This window comes from Vicugna pacos, chromosome X (genome assembly GCF_048564905.1).
Source record: "Vicugna pacos chromosome X, VicPac4, whole genome shotgun sequence".
Lineage (NCBI taxonomy): Eukaryota > Metazoa > Chordata > Mammalia > Artiodactyla > Camelidae > Vicugna > Vicugna pacos.
The window spans coordinates 40,940,463-40,959,014 of NC_133023.1; the positions used below are offsets into that span (position 1 = coordinate 40,940,463).

Consider the following 18,552-nt stretch of genomic DNA (forward strand, 5'->3'; position numbering starts at 1 on the left):
CCTCTCTCCCCCTGGTAACCAGTTTGTTTTCTATGTCCGTGAGTCTATTTCTGGTTTATAAATAAAATTTTTATCTTTCTTAGATTCCACATATAAGCAACATCATAATATTTGTCTTTCTCTGCCTGACTTACTTCACTCAATATGATAATCACTAGGTCCATCCATGTTGCTGTAAGTGGCATTATTTCATTCTTTTTCATAGCCGAGTAATATTTCATTGTATAAATACACCACATCTTGTTTATCCAGTCATCTATTGATGGACATTTAGGTTGCTTCCATGTCTTGGCTATTGTAGAAAGTGCTGCTATGAACATTAGGGTGCACATATCTTTTCAAATTAGAGTTTTCTCGAGATATATGCCAAGAAGTGGGACTGCTAGATCATATGGTAAGTCTATTTTTCATTTTTTAAGGAGGTTCTATACTGTCCTCCATAGTGGCTGCATCATTTACATTCCCACCAACAGTGTAGGAGGGTTCCTTCTTCCCCATGTCCTCTCCAGAATTTATTATTTGTAGACATTTTAATGATGGCCATTCTGACTGATGTGAAGTGATACCTCACTGCAGTTTTGATTTGGATTTTTCTAATACTTAGTGATATTGAACACCTTTTCATGTGCCTGTTGGCCATCTGAATGTCTTCTTTGGAGAAATGTCTACTTAGGTCTTCTGCCCATTTATTTATTTTTTTTAATTTTAAGCTGTATGGCAGCCCTAGCATACTAATGCAGAAGGGAAGTAAGATAAGAACTTTAAAAAGTTCATTGCTTTAAATAACTAACAGCTGCAGTCATGGAAAACAGTATGGAGGTTTATTTAAAAAACTAGAACTACCATATGATCCAGCAATTCTACTGCTGGGTATATACCTGGAAAAAAAAAAGAAAAACTCTAATTTGAAAAGATACATGTATCCCAATGTTCATATTTACAATAGCCAAGACATGGAAGCTAACAAACAGGTCACTGGTAATATTGATCAGAGTCACTTAAGGAATGCAGTGGGGGGGCAGAATGAGGTTCTTATGGGTTGTGCTTATGGACAGAAGGTGGCAGAGTAGAAATAGCAAGTGTAGACAACTTTTTAAGGTAGTTTAGCTATGAAAGAACAGAGAGTAATATCTAAAGATAAACAAAGATCTGACAAAAGTTATTTTCAAGCTGGGAGAGACCCTGAGCTGGTTTGCAGATAAAGAGGATGGACAGAGGAAGGACCTAGGTCAAAGAGAAAGCTAACAGGCTGACAATATGTGAAAAATAAGGAGAGGAGGGCTCAAAGGAGCAAAATTTCTCCAGGAAGTAGAGGAGGATGACGACCAGGGCAAAGTGAAAGAATTGGGTATGTCCAAGTGAGGAGATAAACTTTGTAAATACATATCCCTGAGGTTTCAGGGACATAAGAATAGAAAAATGGTTCTTTAGACCCATCTATACAGGGTCTTCAAGGCTGAAATGAAGTGTTGGGACTTAATTCTGGAGGCGACTGGGGCTTTTTTTTTTTTTTTGAGGAAGAGAATGACATGACCCAGGCTAAGCACAATTGAGATCTCATAACTCATGAGGTTTACCCAGAGCACAATTACTGCTGATTGAAATGAATACAGAGATGTACTTTAGGGAGATTCATTTGGCAGAACTGCAGAGAATGAGCTGGAGGGCATCCAGATAAGAGGTAATGAGTCCCTGCCAGTAGTAGGAAGAAGGCAAAGGAGATAGATGAGATGGACATTAGAAATACTGCAGAAGGACCTGAGAAAGGACCTGGGGACTGTTGGGGATAAAAGAGGGAACTGAAGAGGAGTCTACAGTTGTGAGCTTGACTTACAAGGTTGGGAAATATGCCATGGACAGAAATAGAGCTATTAGGCAGGGGGGTTGGGTGAGGGGGTAATACTTTGCAATGGGAGTCCGCAGCTCAGAAAGTAGGTAAAACTGGGCAGATGAAGGCAGTACCCTGCATCTAGGAGAGAGGTGAAACACTTGGATGTGGATCAGTTCAAAAAAGAAGAGTTGGCAGAGGGAAAAGAGAAGGTAAACAATGGGATCATGAACGTACTTTGGGTGTAGGAAGAAGCTGTTTCCCTCAAGTGCAGGAAGGCTTCCTAGAGAGGGCAGAAAATGTAAGACATCCCAGAAACAGTGGGAAGAATGCTTGACTGGTAAGCAGAAGCTGCTGGTTACTTCCTGTTATTTACTGCCCCTGTTACTTCCAAGTTATGTGAACTTAGAGCCTTTTCTTGTCCTGGGCCTCAGTTTGTTCACCTGTAAAATGGGGTTGCTGAATACAGTGATAAGAGAGAGCCCCTTGTAAGCTCTGACAGCCATTTGCCTTTATTTTTTTTAATTTTATCTCCCTTATTGCCTATTATCCATACTTCTTTACTTTATTTAATTTTTGGTTGTTACTTTAGAGTTTACAGTATACACCTTTAACTTATAATCTATATTCAAATATTATATCACTTCACATATAAGTGTAAGAATCTTAAAACAGTACATTTTCATTTCCCCTTGCCATCCTTTATGCTTTTATTGTCATATATTTTACTTCTATATATCTTTTTTTCATTTTCATATTCTTTTTCATTATAGGTTCCTACAAGATATTGAATATTGTTCCCTGCACTATACAGCATAAACTTGTTGTGTATCTATTTCATATATAGTAGTTAGTATCTGCAAATCCTGAACTCCCAATTTATCACTCCCCTCCTCCTTTCCCCTGCTGGTAACCATAAGTTTGTTTTCTATGTCTGTGAGTCTGTTTCTGTCTTGTACATAAGTTCATTTGTGTCTTTTTTTTTTAGATTCCACACATGAGTGAGATCATATGGTATTTGCCTGCAGCTTGACTTTAGTGTTTGGCCAGTCCTTGGTTTGGCAGAGAGGGGTGAAAACTTTTCTGGGTCTAGGAACAACACAGAGAAGGCAAAGAGGCACACTTAAGGAAGCAGAAGTAAACCAATTTGGAGCTGGCTGTTTTTCACAACTTGTGGTATCCAACCGAATGATTATTCTGATGGGCAATTATTAAGATACTCTACGATTGATAATAGCACCTAGTCTATGTTGTCAAAAGTGCTAGACATCACAAGGAAATGCGTACCCGCTGGTTCCCTTTCCCATCGGATCTGAACACTGGTCTTGGTGGTCTTAAAAGGAGGAATGGTGGTACTGAAGCTATACTCACAGTCCGTGTATCCACTATATAGCTTGTGGGCTAGTTTCATCAGGGTAGGGAAAAAGGAAATTTGTGTAATGAAGTTTTAACCAATGTTGTATTCCCTGCTAAAATCAGTACTAAAGGCTAAGCACTGCCTTCCTTTTGTTTACTCAGGAAAACAACAGTCATCAAAAGCCCTGTGTTTCAGGGACTTTCATATATTTGACTAAAATGCAGTTTCCGTGAGAGCAAGATCTTCTTTTTAAATCTATTGTATGAATTGCTGTAGCACCAATACCTGGAATAGTGTCTAGCACATAGTTGGTGCTCAATAAATATTCTTTGAATGACTTGGGGGAAAAATATATATAATCTCATTTAATCCTTACAACAAACTTGCAAAAGAGGCATTAGTATTCCCATTATACCGGAGGGAAAAGAATGGCTAAAAGATGTTATGTAAATTTGCTCAAAGTCATGCCAGGATCAAACACAATAGACTCTAAGCTCCATATGAGCAGGGAATATGTGTGTTTTACTCTCTATGGTATCCCCAGCAGTCAGCTCAGGATCTAGACTACCTGGAGCACTCTGTGAACATCTTTTGAATGGGAGGAAGCAAGCAAGCAAACACAGAATTGGGTGAAAACAAATACCGTTCCTTGCGCCTCATACCAACCACATCATCACTCAAATTCAAAAGAATAGAATCTCAAGAATTAATTGGTCTGCTTCACTTGTTTGTGGACTTAAACCTTCTGTGATATTTAATTCAGTCTCACTTATACAGTGTGGTGGTTCTCTTTCAGTCTTTTTAACCTCTAGATAGAGTCTCAAGATCCTCTTTCTGGAGGATGCCTGATACCAAGAGTCAGCAAACTTTTTCTATAAAGAGCCAGGTAGTAAATATTGTAGGCGTTGAGGGCCTTATGTTCTCCGTTGGAACTACTCAACTTTGCCATTGTGGTATAAAAGCAACACACAGATCAATGAACATGCCTGTGTTCCAATAAAACTTTATTTACAAAAACAGGTGGCAGGCCAGATGTTGCCACAGACCATGAGTGTAGACAACTTCTCAAGGTAGCTTAGCCATGAAAGAACAAATGGTAATGGTTAAAGATAAACAGAGATCTGACAAAAATTATTTTCAAGATGGGAGAGACCTTAGCTGGTTTGCAGATACAGAGGATGGACCCAGGTAAAATAGAATGACAATACATGAAAAAATGACCTTGACTCTTCCACCTCTTGCCTTTCCAGGACTTCTCTAACACTGTGTCAACTGTGGAGCGCCTCCTATCCCTGATAGATTAATACTTGATTGGACGAATACAGTTTTCCTGAGTTTTAACCCCTTCCATATAATTGTAGATGACAGGAATATATTGACAAAAGAGAGAGGTCAGCTAAGGAGGTTGGAAGATAGCTTGGACAAAACCCCAAGATATGGCAGGACAGCTCCCTTTCATAATCATGTTCCAAAATCTGGACCCCAAGTTTACAGGGACAAAAACCAGATTTTTTTTTGTTTTTTGCATCAGTGTACCTAGAGTTGATTCATTAAAAACAGTCTCATAAATAACCATACTTATAAGAGACTGAATGAAATGCCAATTTAGGTGACCATGAAAACTATAATTATCAAGGGGATCAATTACTTATATTCTCTACTTCCCTACATCAGGATGTGTTAAAAAAAATCCCCAGTCTTTCCTATGTGCCATATGATATCATAGGTGCTAGGAACACAACAATGAATACAGAGCAGCCCCTCCCCTCATGCCTCTTCTAGTCCAGGGCTAAGCACCAGCATTTTTTTTTCCTGTAAAGGACCAAACAATAAGCAGTTTAGGCTTTTCAGGTCAGGTTCTGACAGGTTCTGTCACAACTCCTTAGTTGCACCATTGTAGTGTGAAAGCAGCTATAGATAAAGACGTAAATGAATAAGCATGGTTCTGCTCCCATGAAACTTCATTTATTGACATGGCAATGTGAGTTTCATATAATTTTCACCTGTCCTGAAATCCTATTCTTTGGTTTCTTTTCCCCAATCATTTATTTAATTATTTTTATTTATTGAAGTACAGTCAGTTTACAATGTGGTGTCAATTTCTGGTGTACAGCATAATGTTTCAGCCATACATATACATGCACATATTCCTTTTCATATTCTTTTTCATTATAGGTTACTACAAGATATTGAATATAGTTCCTTGTGTGAATCAGAAGAAACCTGTTGTTTATCTATTTTCCCCAACCATTTAAAAATATCTTTTAAAAAACACTTTCAGTAGGGGAGGGTATAGCTAAAAGTGGTAGAGCGCATGCACGTGTTCCTGGGTTCAATTCCCAGTATCTCCTCTAAAAAGTAAATAAATAAACCTAATTATCTCCCTCCCCACCAAAAAAATTTTTTAAAAAATCACTCTCAGTAGCAGGCCATACAAAAGCAGGGGGTGGGCTAGGTTTAGCCCATAGGCTGTACTTTGCCAACTCTCAGTCTAGTCTAACAGGGAAGATACATGGAGACACAGATTATTTCAATACAATGTGATCAAAGCTACTAGAGTCCTGTAGGAGCCAGAGAAAGTCCACCTAACTCAACCCAAGGCATCAAAGAAAGTATCTTAGAAACAACACCAGATCTGAATCTTAAAGGTTAATATGAAGGCATTAACTAAGGGGAAGTATGCTCCAAGTAGAAAGCAGAGAATGCAGTAGAATCAGAGTCATAGAGCTGATAAATAGCATGAAATTCTTGGGGAAAGGTATTGCTCTAGCATAAAAGCCAAGATAAGAAGTGCCAGATGAAGTTGCAGGTATGCACAGGGATGAAGATATAAGATGTCTTATCTACCATGTCTCTGAGTAATGAAGGCCCCAGACAAGTTTCCAGCAGGAGATTAATATAATTGAATTTGTATTTTAGATTTGTTTCTGTAGCAACACGTTGGCAGACAGATCTGAGACAGCTGAGAGGGCTACTGAAATAGTCCAGGCGAGAGATGATGAGGGCTGGAACTGGGGCAATAGTGGTGGAAATGGAGGGAGGAAGAGAAATTCTGGAAGTGTTTGAGAGGTAACAATCAACATGACTTAGTGAGGGAGAACAAGGAATCAAAAGTGACTCAGGTCTCTCCCAGTTGGATGGTGAAGTGGATGAAAGTACCACCAACCACTATTGGAAGGGGAGAGAGTTTTGTAAGCAAAATAATGAATTTATCTTTATACACAGTGCATTTCAACTTTCTGTTGGGTTTTCCTGCAGAGATTTTTACCAGGCTGCTGTGCATATGAGCTCTGGAGAAAGATCAGAACTAGAGATGTAATTGTGAGCACAGAGGTGGTAGTCAAAACCATGAATGAATGCAGTTGTTCAGATTAAATGAGCAGAATAAGGAGAGTCATGGTCAATGGTGATCAAAAGGTGATTGACAGAATAAGAGAACAAGATATTTTCAGCCTGAATGATATGTAAGAGTGGCTGGAAAGAGAATGGGGTATGAGAAAGCTAGAAGAAGAAAAGGTTGTTACCAGAGAGTTGAATGCAGTCTTTCTCAACTGATTCATGAGAATTAATATGGGAATTGAGCCCTAAGGCCTCGAGACAGGTGTTCTCAAACTGTAAGATTTTCACCCAGAAAGCCTGTTAAAACATTGCTGAGGGCCACAGCCAGAGTTTTGATTCCAGAGGTCTACAGTAGCACCCTTGATTTGCATTTCTAGCAAGTTCCTAAGTGATGTTCATCAGTGAGAATCACAGCCCTAAAGTATCCATTGTTTGTAATGAATTAACTTCTGTCTTATGCATCTAGCATACTCTGAGTTATGTGTCATCCTTGGGAAAAACTGAGGTAATAGTCACTCAATTTATTTTCTTTGTTCTATGATTCAAATAAGGAACTCTGATGGAGAAAGACTGGAAGGTGTCAGGCTTTCATGACTGAATCACCAGACTCTAGCATAGGTTAGACATTCGATAAATATTTGTTGACTGAAAGGTTAGAATGTCCATGGTACAGTCAGGGGAGTGAGCGGCTGATCTGGAAGGGTTTATCTCTGAAGTCAAGATCAAGGACCCATAAGACAAAAGTTTGTGTTCCTCTGTGAGGACCATGAAATCTTTCAGTATGACAGTAGGAACTGGGGTGGAGAAGACAATGGTGAAGCAGGTGCCAAAGTATAAAATGGGAGTGGGAGAATGACTTGGAGGCTGACGGATGACATTGATAAGGGAATGAAAATGGTAAAACCCACTTGCTTGAATTTCAGAAGGGATTTTTGCATGAGTATGGAGGAACAACAGTTTGAAAGTTGTCTTCGAACAGCATGCCTAAACCAGGACATGTGTATATCCTGTCCATTAATTACATTGTGTCTTGCTTTTTTATCATTATAGCAGTGCCCTAAGAGTTTACCTGCCTGAGCAAAAATAATGTCTACACATTTTCCCTTTCTGTACAGTTTTGTAATTCCCACCATATGCATTCTCTTTCTTTCATACATATTTCCTATTAAGATCATTCCTAAGAATTGTATGTGTCTGGTTGCTATTGTAAATGAGATATATTTCTTCTTAGAGCTCCCAATGGTGACCGTGGCCTAGTGTGTGTTAGTTTTAAATTAAAGTTGTGCTTCTTTGATTTATCCTTTGAAGTGGTTGTTAACACCTTAAAAAGTTCTTCACTAATGTTAAATAAAATCTTTAACATATGTTCATTTTTATATCGGTATGAGAGTTAAGATTTTTGCCTTTTTAACAATTATCTTTTAACAATTGCAGTGAATTATTGCCCAACATTACTGAAGGAGACCGGATAGAATTTCATATAGGTTTTGCATCTAAGTCCACAAATTGGATAAAATATTCTTTTTGGAGCAATTTGTCAGGCGTTGGTATCAGAGCAATGCTAGCTTCAAAAACAATGTGAATAACTCTGCAAGATTTTCAATTTTATACCACTGTTATAGAATTGAATTTGGCTATGCCTAGAAAGTTCCTTGAAAGAACTCACTGATAAAAACATCTAGCCTTAAAGGATTTTTGGAAGTTTCTCTTTGATAATTGTTTCCAATGTTTCTACAATTACAGAGCCATTTAGTTTTCAACTTCTCAATTATGCTTGGTATTTAACAATTTATTAGGTACTTGAAATTTCTCTGAGATTTTCAAATTTATGAAGGTACAATTTAGTAGTATCCTATAATTTAAGAGACCTTCTTTATAGTTGTTGTTATATTCCATTTATCATTTAGGTTTTATTTATAATTCGTCTTTGTTTTCTAGATTAAATTTGCTAGAGGCTTATCTACTTAATTCATCCCCCCATAAAAAAAAACCCTACCCTTCGGCTTCATATTATATTGGATTCTTAGTCATATAATTTCATTCTTCATTTTTAATAATGAAATATTTAAGGTTATGAATTTACTTCTGAATATTGCTTTCAAAGATTTGATAAGCCATGATCTCATTTTTGTTATTTTTTTTATTAGTCTGCCAGTGTTTCTTTGGGCTAATACTTGCATATAAATGTGTTCTGAAATATTCATGCAGCTGAATACTTTTGTTTAAATTTGTTTTTAAGTTTATAAAAGTCTTACATTATCATCAGAGAACAGGGCAAGTGTGATTTCTACTCGTAAGAGTTTGCAAAAGTTTTCTTTGTGGTGTTAGCATATGATTATTTTTTTAAATGTTATCTGAATATTTGAAAAGAGTGTATTCACTGTCTATACACTATAATTTTTGACATTTATTCATTATATCTTATGAATTATGTTTTCAAACCTTTGAAGAACATTTTTGGGTTCTACTTTATCTGTTATAGTTAAATTATGTTAAAGTCTCCCATATAAACATTTCTATAATTTTTCTTGCATTGCAGGGGTTTTTTTCCTCTGCGTATTTGGATACTGTTTTGTTTTTGTTTTTGCCAAAAAAAAGAGTTCATGAATACAAATCTTCAATATAGTTTGCATCTTCTATCAATATAAAATGAATCTCCAACATTACTGTGTGGTTATTGGTCCTTTTTAAAAAAAAATTAGATAAGTGACATGATTAGATGCCTATTTGGAGAATGGAAAGATTGGAATGAGGTGAGACTGAAAGATGAGAAGCCAGTGAGAAGGCTCTTACAATGGTCCAGGTAAAAAACAATGAGCAATTGGATTAAGAAAAAGGATACAGAGAGGTTTTTATCAAGTAGAATCATCAAGACTTTAAATAACTTGGACTGAACTGCTTTGAGGCAAGTGAGAAATTGCTAAAGGTAACACCTAGATTTCTGAATTAGTTGACCATTATCTAAAAAATAATATAGGAGGAAGACCTGGGCTGGCTTTTCAGAATAAGCCGTTTTCTAAAGTTCCTTCTCTGTATATTCATCCCCAAAGACTGAAGCAAAGATCTAAAGCTCAGTGTTGAATCTTTGTTAGTTGATTGCTGACTCAAACCAAAGAGTTTCTACCTTAATATAAAACACTAGGCCAAATACTAAATTTCAGGGAGATCACACTTCTTTTATGTGCTAAGAGCTCTTTCATAGATTGGAAGAATAACTTGGACTAAGAAGGAAGGAATAAATGTCCTATACCATCCCCAGGGTAGTCCATAGGTAAAGGTTAAGTTTTCCACAAGAGGGCAGCATCACCTAATAAATGATGTCATTGAAAGCCTCCTCCAATAGGGGTTGAGAAAGTGAGGCTGAAAGGGTAGACCAATGAGGGTTCAGGGAGCTATAGGACCTGCCACACTATGAAAACCAAGGGCCCTACTATCTCCAAGGCCATAATTATAGCCACTCCTAAGTGACTGGTAGTGGCAGATGTCACTACAGCAAGGAGAAAGAGGACATGGAGTTACTGAGGGAGGGTGAGAGAGTGACGCACCTGAACTCTTCCATTTTTCTGACTGGGTCAGAAGCCACCACTGTGGATGGTCTACAGTCCTTTGAAGTGCTGGTACCTCTGTGTTTCAATGTTTCAACCAATGCTTCCCAAGGCCTTTATTTCTTTGATCTTTTCCACCCCTAATGGTTTCCCAGCAACTCTTGCTCTCTGAAGACTAGGTTGCAAAGCACAATCCGGTTTGATGCTCTCCTTATTTAATAATGGTTGGTTACTCCAATTATGCTTCTTTTATACCCAGGGGAAAGGAATGGGACTGAAATTCATTGAGAACCTATTACATTAAAGGCATTTTATAGAAACTGCCTCACTTAATCATCACAATAATGCCATTATACAGGAACTATGATTTCCCATGTGACAGAACTAGGAAGTAGCACACATAGGTCTATCTGGCTTCAAAATGAGAACTTCCAAATTCACCAAGCTGGCCCTTCAAGAAGCCTTATTTAAAACATAGATAATGACCTGTTCAGGATTGAGTCAGTGACAATGTGTCTATTGTACAAGGCATTACTTAACATGTCACCTCCTACTCAGGTACTTGGGCAGGCATGGTTTAATCTTAGATACCAGCAGGTAGTAGATCAATGGGATCCCATAAAACTTCACCCTTACTAACTCACTCAAATCCCTTTCCCTCTAAATATTCTTTCCTCAGGATCAATCATTTAGATGGAGAGCATGAAAACGATGGAAGAATTAAAGATGGCGTCTGTGTTTCTGGCTTGGCTGACTACGGGCATGGTGGTCCCAGTTACTGAGATAAGAAGCTTGCAAGGAGAAGGAGATAATGTGTTAGGTTCTGAGCGTGTTATGTGTGAAATGCTTCTAGACATCTAAGTATAAATGCCCAGTAGGAAGTTGGCTATAGGGGTCTGGGGCATAAGAGACAGTCATCCGCATATAGATAATAATGGAAGCTCAGGGACCTGGTGAGATTTTCCAGTCTATTAATGAAGTTAGAAAAGGGTGGAGCTAGGGGAAACACCAACATTTAAGGCATGGTCAGAGGAAAAGCAGGTGGTAAATGAACCTCATTAAAAAAATGAACAGAGAAGTAGGAAGAGAACAAAGAAATGGGGTATCTTGTGGGACATTATGCTGTACACCAGAAATTGACACATTATAACTGACTAAACCTCAGTAAAAAAAGAAAACAAGCCAGTCTGAAAAGGCTACAAACTATACGATTCCAACCAAATGACATTCTGGAAAAGGCACAGCTACAGAAACAATAAAAAGATCATGGCTTCCAGGGGTGTGGAGAGAGGGAGGGAGGAATGAATAGATGGAGCACAAGGGATTTTTAGGGCAATGAAATTATTCTGTATGATACTATAGTGGTGGCTACAGGTCATTATGCATTTGTGAAAACCCATAGAATGTACAACATCAAGAGTGAACCCTTTTTGGATTGTCATTCTAAGTGAAGTAAGCCAGAAAGAGAAAAAAAAAATACCATATGAGTGGTTACCGGGGTGGGGGGCGGGGTAGAGGGTGGGAAGGGATAGACTGGGGTTTCAAAATTGTAGAATAGATAAACAAGATTACACTGTATAGCACAGGGAAATATACACAAAATGTTATGATAAATCACAGAGAAAAAAATGTGACAATGAGTGTGTATATGTTCATGAATGACTGAAAAATTGTGCTGAACACTGGAATTCGACACAACACTGTAAAATGATTATGAATCAATAAAAAATGTTAAAAAAAAAAGAGTGAACCCTAATGTAAACTATGGACTTTGATTGATAATAATGTGCCCATGTTGGTTCATCAATTATACCAAATATGTCACACTAATGAGGGATGTTGAGGGTAGGGGAATATATATTTGTGGGTGGGGAGGGCTATGTGCGAACTCTGTATTTTCTGCTCAATTCTGCTGTAAACCTGAAACTGTTCTAAAAAATAAAGTCTATTTAAAAGAAAGAAAACAAAAAATAAAATCTTTACCAGTTAGATCCCTCCAAAAAAGAAAATGGGGCATCTTGAAAGCAAGACAGAAGAGTTTCACAAAGGAGGGCATAATCCAGAGCAACAAAGTCAAATGTCATATGTAAATCATATCTGATGAAGACTGGAAATAATCCATTAACCTGGACAATGAGGAGGTAATATATAACTTGTTGTTGGGGCTTTTTTTGGTTTTTTTTTAATTGAAGTATAGTCAGTTTACAATATGTCCATTTCTGGTGTACAGCATAATGTTTCAGTTATACATATATATGCATAATTATTTTCATATTATTTTTCATTGTAGTTTATTACAAGGTATTGCACATAGTTCCCTGTGCTATACAGTATGAACTTGTTGTTTATCTACTTTATATATAGTAGTTAGTTAGTATCTGCAAATCCCAAACTCCCAATTTATCCCTTCCCACCCTATTTCCCCACTCTGGTAATGATAAGTTTGTTTTCTATGTCTGTGAGTCTGTTTTTGTTTTGTAAATAAGTTCATTTGTGTCTTTTTTTAGATTCTACATATGACTGGTATCAGATGGTATTTTTCTTTTTCTTTCTGGCTCACTTCACACAGAATGTTGATCTCCAGGTCCATCCATGTTGCTGCAAATGGCATTATTTCATTCTTTTTCATGGCTGAGTAGTATTCCATTGTACAAACCTACCACAACTTCTTTATCTAGTTTTCTGTTGATGGACATTTGGGTTGTTTCCATGTCTTGGATATTGTAAGTAGTGCTGTTATGAACATTGGGGTGCATGTACCTTTTTGAATTAGAGTTTCCTCTGGATAGTAATATATAACTTTTGACAGAATAGTTTCAGTGGAGTTTGAGGGATCAAATTCAGACTGGAGTGAGTGGAAAGCTAAATGGCAGGTGAAGAAGTGGAGACAGTGAGTATAGATTCTCCTTTTGAAAGACTGGGTATGAACATAAGGAAGAAGACGGGGCAGGAACCAGAGGGGGAAGTTTGACTGCGGGAAGACACTTTCTAATAAAAATAAATAAGATGGAAAAACATAGGCATGTGTATAGGATAAAGGAAACTAAGAGAGAAGGAGAAGGATGCATTCCAGTAGTGCAGAGCAAAGATGCAGCAGCAAATTGAAAGAGAGACCTATGGAAAGCTCACCATTAAGGAGATGCTTTGGCAGTAATAGAATGACTGTGCCCATATACGTCCTTGTCTTCCTTCTCTTTATAAAAATTTTTTTCACAAGTTTTTTTTATGAAAGTAAATTTGGTTTCTGGCTTGGAGAAGGTATATTGCCAGAGTGACTGTACATGTGGCTGAATTCCCATGGGCCACAGGGACAGCTCCATGCTCCACACCCCAAGCCAGGCCCTGGCTATACTCATGGATGCCCCTCCTCGGTGGGATATGGGCTTCCCTCCAAACCACATGCCTGCCAGCCTCTGAGCAGGTCAGTCCTGGATGCTGTGTTCTTATCTTCCTTCTGCCTCTGCTGCTCCACTTACCTGGAATTCCTTTCCCTTCTTGAAGGCTTCTTTATCAACTACTACCTACCTTTCAGCTCAAATTCCACCTCTTCTATGAAGTCTTACCCTAACAATCTCTTTGGAAGTGCTTTCTCTTGAACTCTAAATAGCAGTTGCTGTCTGAACAAGCCATCTGACAATGACACTTCACCCTGTGAAATCTCCTTTATTGCTTTTGTTTAAAAATGTATTGCTGGGGGGAGGGTATAGCTCAGTGGTAGAGCACATGCTTAGCATGCATGAGGTCCTGGGTTCAATCCCCAGTACCTCCATTAAAAAAAAAGTATGGCTAATTAATTAATCACATGTGTGCCTTTCTCTCCCCTATTAGACTGCACACTCCTCAAGGGCAGGACTTCTATCTTAGAGTTTGCCACAGCCACCGGAGTGCCTACGATGGCTGGGAGGAGGGTCTCTTTAAATCTCTGTGTGGTTCAGCAGTGGTGGCCTCTTCTGAAGGGGGAGATAGGAAAACTCTGGGTTAGGTAGGCCCTGGGTGTGGATGGAGTCATTTAGTCCTCTCAGTACCAAATAAGGAGACTGAGTCTTACAGAGGGAAAATAAATTTATCCCAGATGACGTGGGCAGTATGTGGCAGTGCCAGGATTTGAACCAAAGGTGCTTTCTCTTATGCCATTCTACTTCAGTGGCCTGCAAAATTCTGTTCATGTGAAACACCTCTTTCCTTGGTGATACTGATTGACATGACTCTACTGAGGTTTCACTACCAACCAAGTGGTTCCAGCGGCTCCTGCGCCTTATAGCAACTCTCCCTGTATCTTACCTCCTGACAATCAGCTTGAGGATCCGGAAGGAGCCTTTGATGAGGATGAGGGCCTCTTGGCGGGAGCCATACAATGGAGTGCCATTAATATTCACCAGCTCATCGCCAGTCCTCATCTTCTGGGACAAGGCTGCCTTGCCTCCATCTTCAATCTGTGTGGCAGAAAACAAAAGAGAAAGCAGGTGGTGAGGTGGGTCTGTCCCCCAAATTCCACTTCTTGGGTTCTTCCAACCTCTGAGTCACAAGTAGTAAAGCCTGATTACAGGCATTATTTACTGAAGGCCAAGCTTTGGTAAGCCCTTGAGGAAGAAGGAAACAGAAATAATGTAGTCTTTGCCCTGGAGAAATCCACAGTCCAGTTGGGGAGACATGAACTTCTAAATACAAAAACGATGTTCAGCAGGAGCCCCTAAGGTAGCAGCAAGGGATAGCACACTGTGCACACAAATTAGAGCCAGAAGTCCTAGGCTCTCCCAAAATGACCTTTGGCAAGTCCTTTTCTCTCTTCGGGCAGACTTTGAAATCTGACAAACTGAGTGTGAATCTTGGTTCTAGTACTTCCTGGCTGAGTGACCCTGAGCAAGTTACCTAACATCTCTGTGTCCCAATGGCCTCATGTGTTAAATCTAGATAACAAGTGTGCCTATCTCACAGGATTGTTATGGAGTATCTGGGAACAGTAAGTCCTCAATAAATGTGGACTGTGATTGTTTTAAATTGAAGTATAGTTGATTTGCAATGCTGTGTTGGTTTCTGATGTACAGCATAGTGATTCAGGTATATATGTGTGCGTGTGTGTGTGTGTGTGTATTCTTTTTCATATTCTTTTCTGTTATGGTTTATTACAGGATATTGACTATAGTTCCCTGTGCTATACACTAGGACCTTGCTGTTTGCCTATTTTATACATAGTTGTGTGTATCTGCTAAACCTAAACTAATTTATCCCTCTCTGACTCCTTTTCCCCTTTGGTAACTATAAGTTTGTTTTTTATGTCTGTGAATCTGTTTCTGCTCTGTAAATAAGCTCATTTGTACTTTTTTTTTAGATTCTACATATAAGTGATATCATACAATAGCTGCCTTTCTCTGTCTGACTTACTTCACTTACTATGATAATCTCTAGGTCCATCCACGTTGTTGCAAATGGCATTATTTCATTATTTTTTATGGCTGAATAGTATTCCATTGTATGTATATGTATATATGTGTGATATATATATCACATCATCTTTACCCAGTCGTCAATGGACATTCAGGTTTTTTCCCTGTCTTGGATATTATATATAGTGCTGCTGTGAACATTGGGGTGCATGTATCTTTTCGAATTTGAGTTTTCTCCAGATATATGCCCAGAAGTGGGATTGCTGGATCATATGGCAACTCTGTTTTCAGTTTTTTAAGGAATCTCCAACACTGTTTTCCATAGTGGCTGCTCCAATTAACACTCCTACCAACAGTGTAGGAGGGTTCCTTTCTCATGTGAGCTCTGATTTTTACAGCAAAGAGATTGACTCTGAAGACCTTAAAGGTGGCTTCCAGCTCAATACTCTGTGAGTGGAGCTGCAAATTCAAAAGATACAAAATAACTGATTAACAAGTGCCTAGCATAGTGCTACCAATGTCTGGCACACAGTGGACACTGACCGAAAGCTGGAAACATGGGTGTTCACTGTTCTACCACAGTCTACAGAATTTCCACTGGCCATGGCAATCTTGGTAGGAATGTAGTCAGGCAGGGGGGCATTGAAAGCAAAGGTAGAAATAATAGCCACTGGGGTAGGCAAAAGCAAAGCAAAGCAGAATGTCCCCCAAGGGTCCTTATTATAGCTTCTTTTGTAGAACTCACTTTTGTGAGTTCTACCTGTTGGAATATCAATTCCACCCTTGGTGGTAGGAGCCATCTCATCCATCCATTAATTCATTGCTCAAGTTTTTAGCTAACTTCTAGTATTCATGGGACAACTTGCTAAGTGCTAGAGATACAAAAATGAACAAAGCAGACATAGTTCCCAGCTTCAGGGGTGGGTTATCATTTAAAGTTCATATGTCCATGGAGATGGTCAGGTGAAAAAAGGTCCAACCCACTAATGGAATCAGGAAGAGATGTTTGTTTTCTCCCAGGTGCAAAAGAGTTGAGAATGATTAAATCCTTAGGGAAAGGCAGATTCTAAATGGGGCAACTAAGGGCTGGTCTTTGCTGCAGATAGTTTTACATTTACTTCTACTCTTGTTCCAATCTTTCTTTCAGTCTTTTATAACATCCCTCCAATGTAGCCGCACACCATGTAAGTTAGCATTCTGCTGAGCTTTAGGTTGGCCAGCTCATGTGCAATTTGGCAGAAGAGACCTCTGAGTACAGAGAAAAATGTTAATTCAGGATTTTAAAAATCCCATCCAATAAATTGAAATTCTGAGTTAAATACACAGACTGTTATTAAATTTATTGCTGCTAACCCAACAGTTTTTTTAATTAACCTTTGTCTGACAAATCATAGGTTAGCCAAGTGACATTGAAAAAAATATATATATATATATTTATATATATACCTTTGTTCCAATACCTGGGCCACCACTTAAGGCAAAACAAGTCAATATTGGTAAATGGGGGCCAATTCTCAGCAAATTAATTAGGATCACACTCTTATTTCCATTGTCATTATCATTATTCCTTCACAGTCACTGCTGCCAAAAAAAGAAAGAAAGAAAGAAAGAAAGAAAGAAAGAAAGAAAGAAAGAAAGAAAGAAAGAAAGAAAGAAAGAAAGAAAGAAAAGAAAAGAGAAGAGAAGAGAAGAGAAGAGAAGAGAAGAGAAGAGAAGAGGAAAGGAAAGGAAAGGAAAGGAAAGGAAAGGAAAGGAAAGGAAAGGAAAGGAAAGAGAGAAGAAGCAAAGTACTATACTTGAATTTCAGAAGTTCTATTTGAATGACTCATTCCTTTGGCATCCATGGAAGGATGTCAGCATCAGGCAGGGCTTTCAACTGACATCAGCCATCTAAAAGGGTTTCCTTAGGCTGACAAAGAACCACAAACAGGAGTCTAACTAATGAATGCTAATAGATTTTTCCTGTTGATGTACATTAGTCTTAATTCATTCAACCCATTTTTTTAAATTCACATAACTCAATTATCCATATTACTGTTAACCACAGCAAGTCTTTCCTTCAATATGTATTGATATTAAGTCCCACCTCAGGTTAATTAAGTACTTTGTTACATTAACAAGATCTGTTTATTCTAGGCCAGAAAATGAAAGTAGGGGGGAACCTTTTAAACGAAAATGCTTAATTATTGCTGCAGTAAGAGCTCGGGCATTTTGCATTCCCTCCCGCCACTTTGGCTGCTACTATCTGAATCCTTGTAGTAACTCCTTCTTGGGCTGTAGGTGCAAGCCAATTGTCCATGCACGTTTTTCTGTTCCATGACCTTTCTCAGTCACCAGCAGCATCGTGTTCAGAACGTGAATAGTAGTAGTTCCATTTTAGCATAACTGTGAGAATTGTCCTACAACAAACCAGCAAATTATGGCCTCCCAGCACAATCCCAGAGTATGGATGGGTCCAGATCAGGAAATGAAACTCCATTTGGTTGAAGAGCCCTTGGACCATACCTCAAACTAGCTCTTTCCCAGAGCCAGGGCATTTACTGAGCTATACAATAGATTCCTACTTATTCCTCCTAACTTACTGATTCTTTTAAAAAGTATTGCTCCCTCCTCCACCTCTAGATTCCTGGGATCCAGCATGTCTTCCATTTATTGTTTGGCATCTGAAAGCTAGTTCTCCAGGTCAATGGCTCAACCAACATATTTGTTTATATAGAAGATGAAGCAGCTGTTCATTTTTCTAGCAGGGAAAAAGAATGGAAAGGAAAGGAACAGAGAAGAGAGGGAGGGATGGAGGGAGGGAAGAAAGAAGGGGGGAAATAAGATATATATATATATATATATAATATATATATATCTTCTTCTATATATATATATCTTTTTCTATGTTTGTATATATTTTTTTTCTATAAAAGATTTTATTTTTCCCTTCCCATCTTGCCACTCATAACTCTGGCTGGGGTGCAAGACAGGTGTGAATCAACAAACATGTTGAGAATAACATGTCTTGCTTGAAGGGCTGTATAGCATCATTTGATGCTGTCCATTCAGTAAGGCTGGTCAACTTTCCAGCTCTTCCTGAATCAGCCTTTCAGGGTG

General features: G+C 38.5%; 1 protein-coding gene and 2 non-coding genes across 5 annotated transcripts in view; 2 read left to right on the forward strand and 1 right to left on the reverse strand.

Annotated features, from left to right (window-relative positions):
• Window positions 1-18,552, reverse strand: part of SHROOM4 (shroom family member 4) — a 196,683-nt gene that overhangs the window by 87,121 nt on the left and 91,010 nt on the right. For all 3 annotated transcript variants that reach the window (XM_072956511.1, XM_072956512.1, XM_006217833.4), the window contains exon 2: window positions 14,351-14,502. In XM_072956511.1, coding sequence (XP_072812612.1) covers window positions 14,351-14,502 — 152 coding nt within the window. The remainder of the gene's footprint in view (window positions 1-14,350; window positions 14,503-18,552) is intronic.
• LOC116278663 (small nucleolar RNA SNORA61) lies at window positions 3,114-3,244 on the forward strand. The gene has a single exon (XR_004187969.1). It is a non-coding gene; the product is annotated as a small nucleolar RNA SNORA61 (small nucleolar RNA).
• On the forward strand, window positions 13,766-13,838 carry TRNAA-AGC (transfer RNA alanine (anticodon AGC)). The gene has a single exon. It is a non-coding gene; the product is annotated as a tRNA-Ala (tRNA).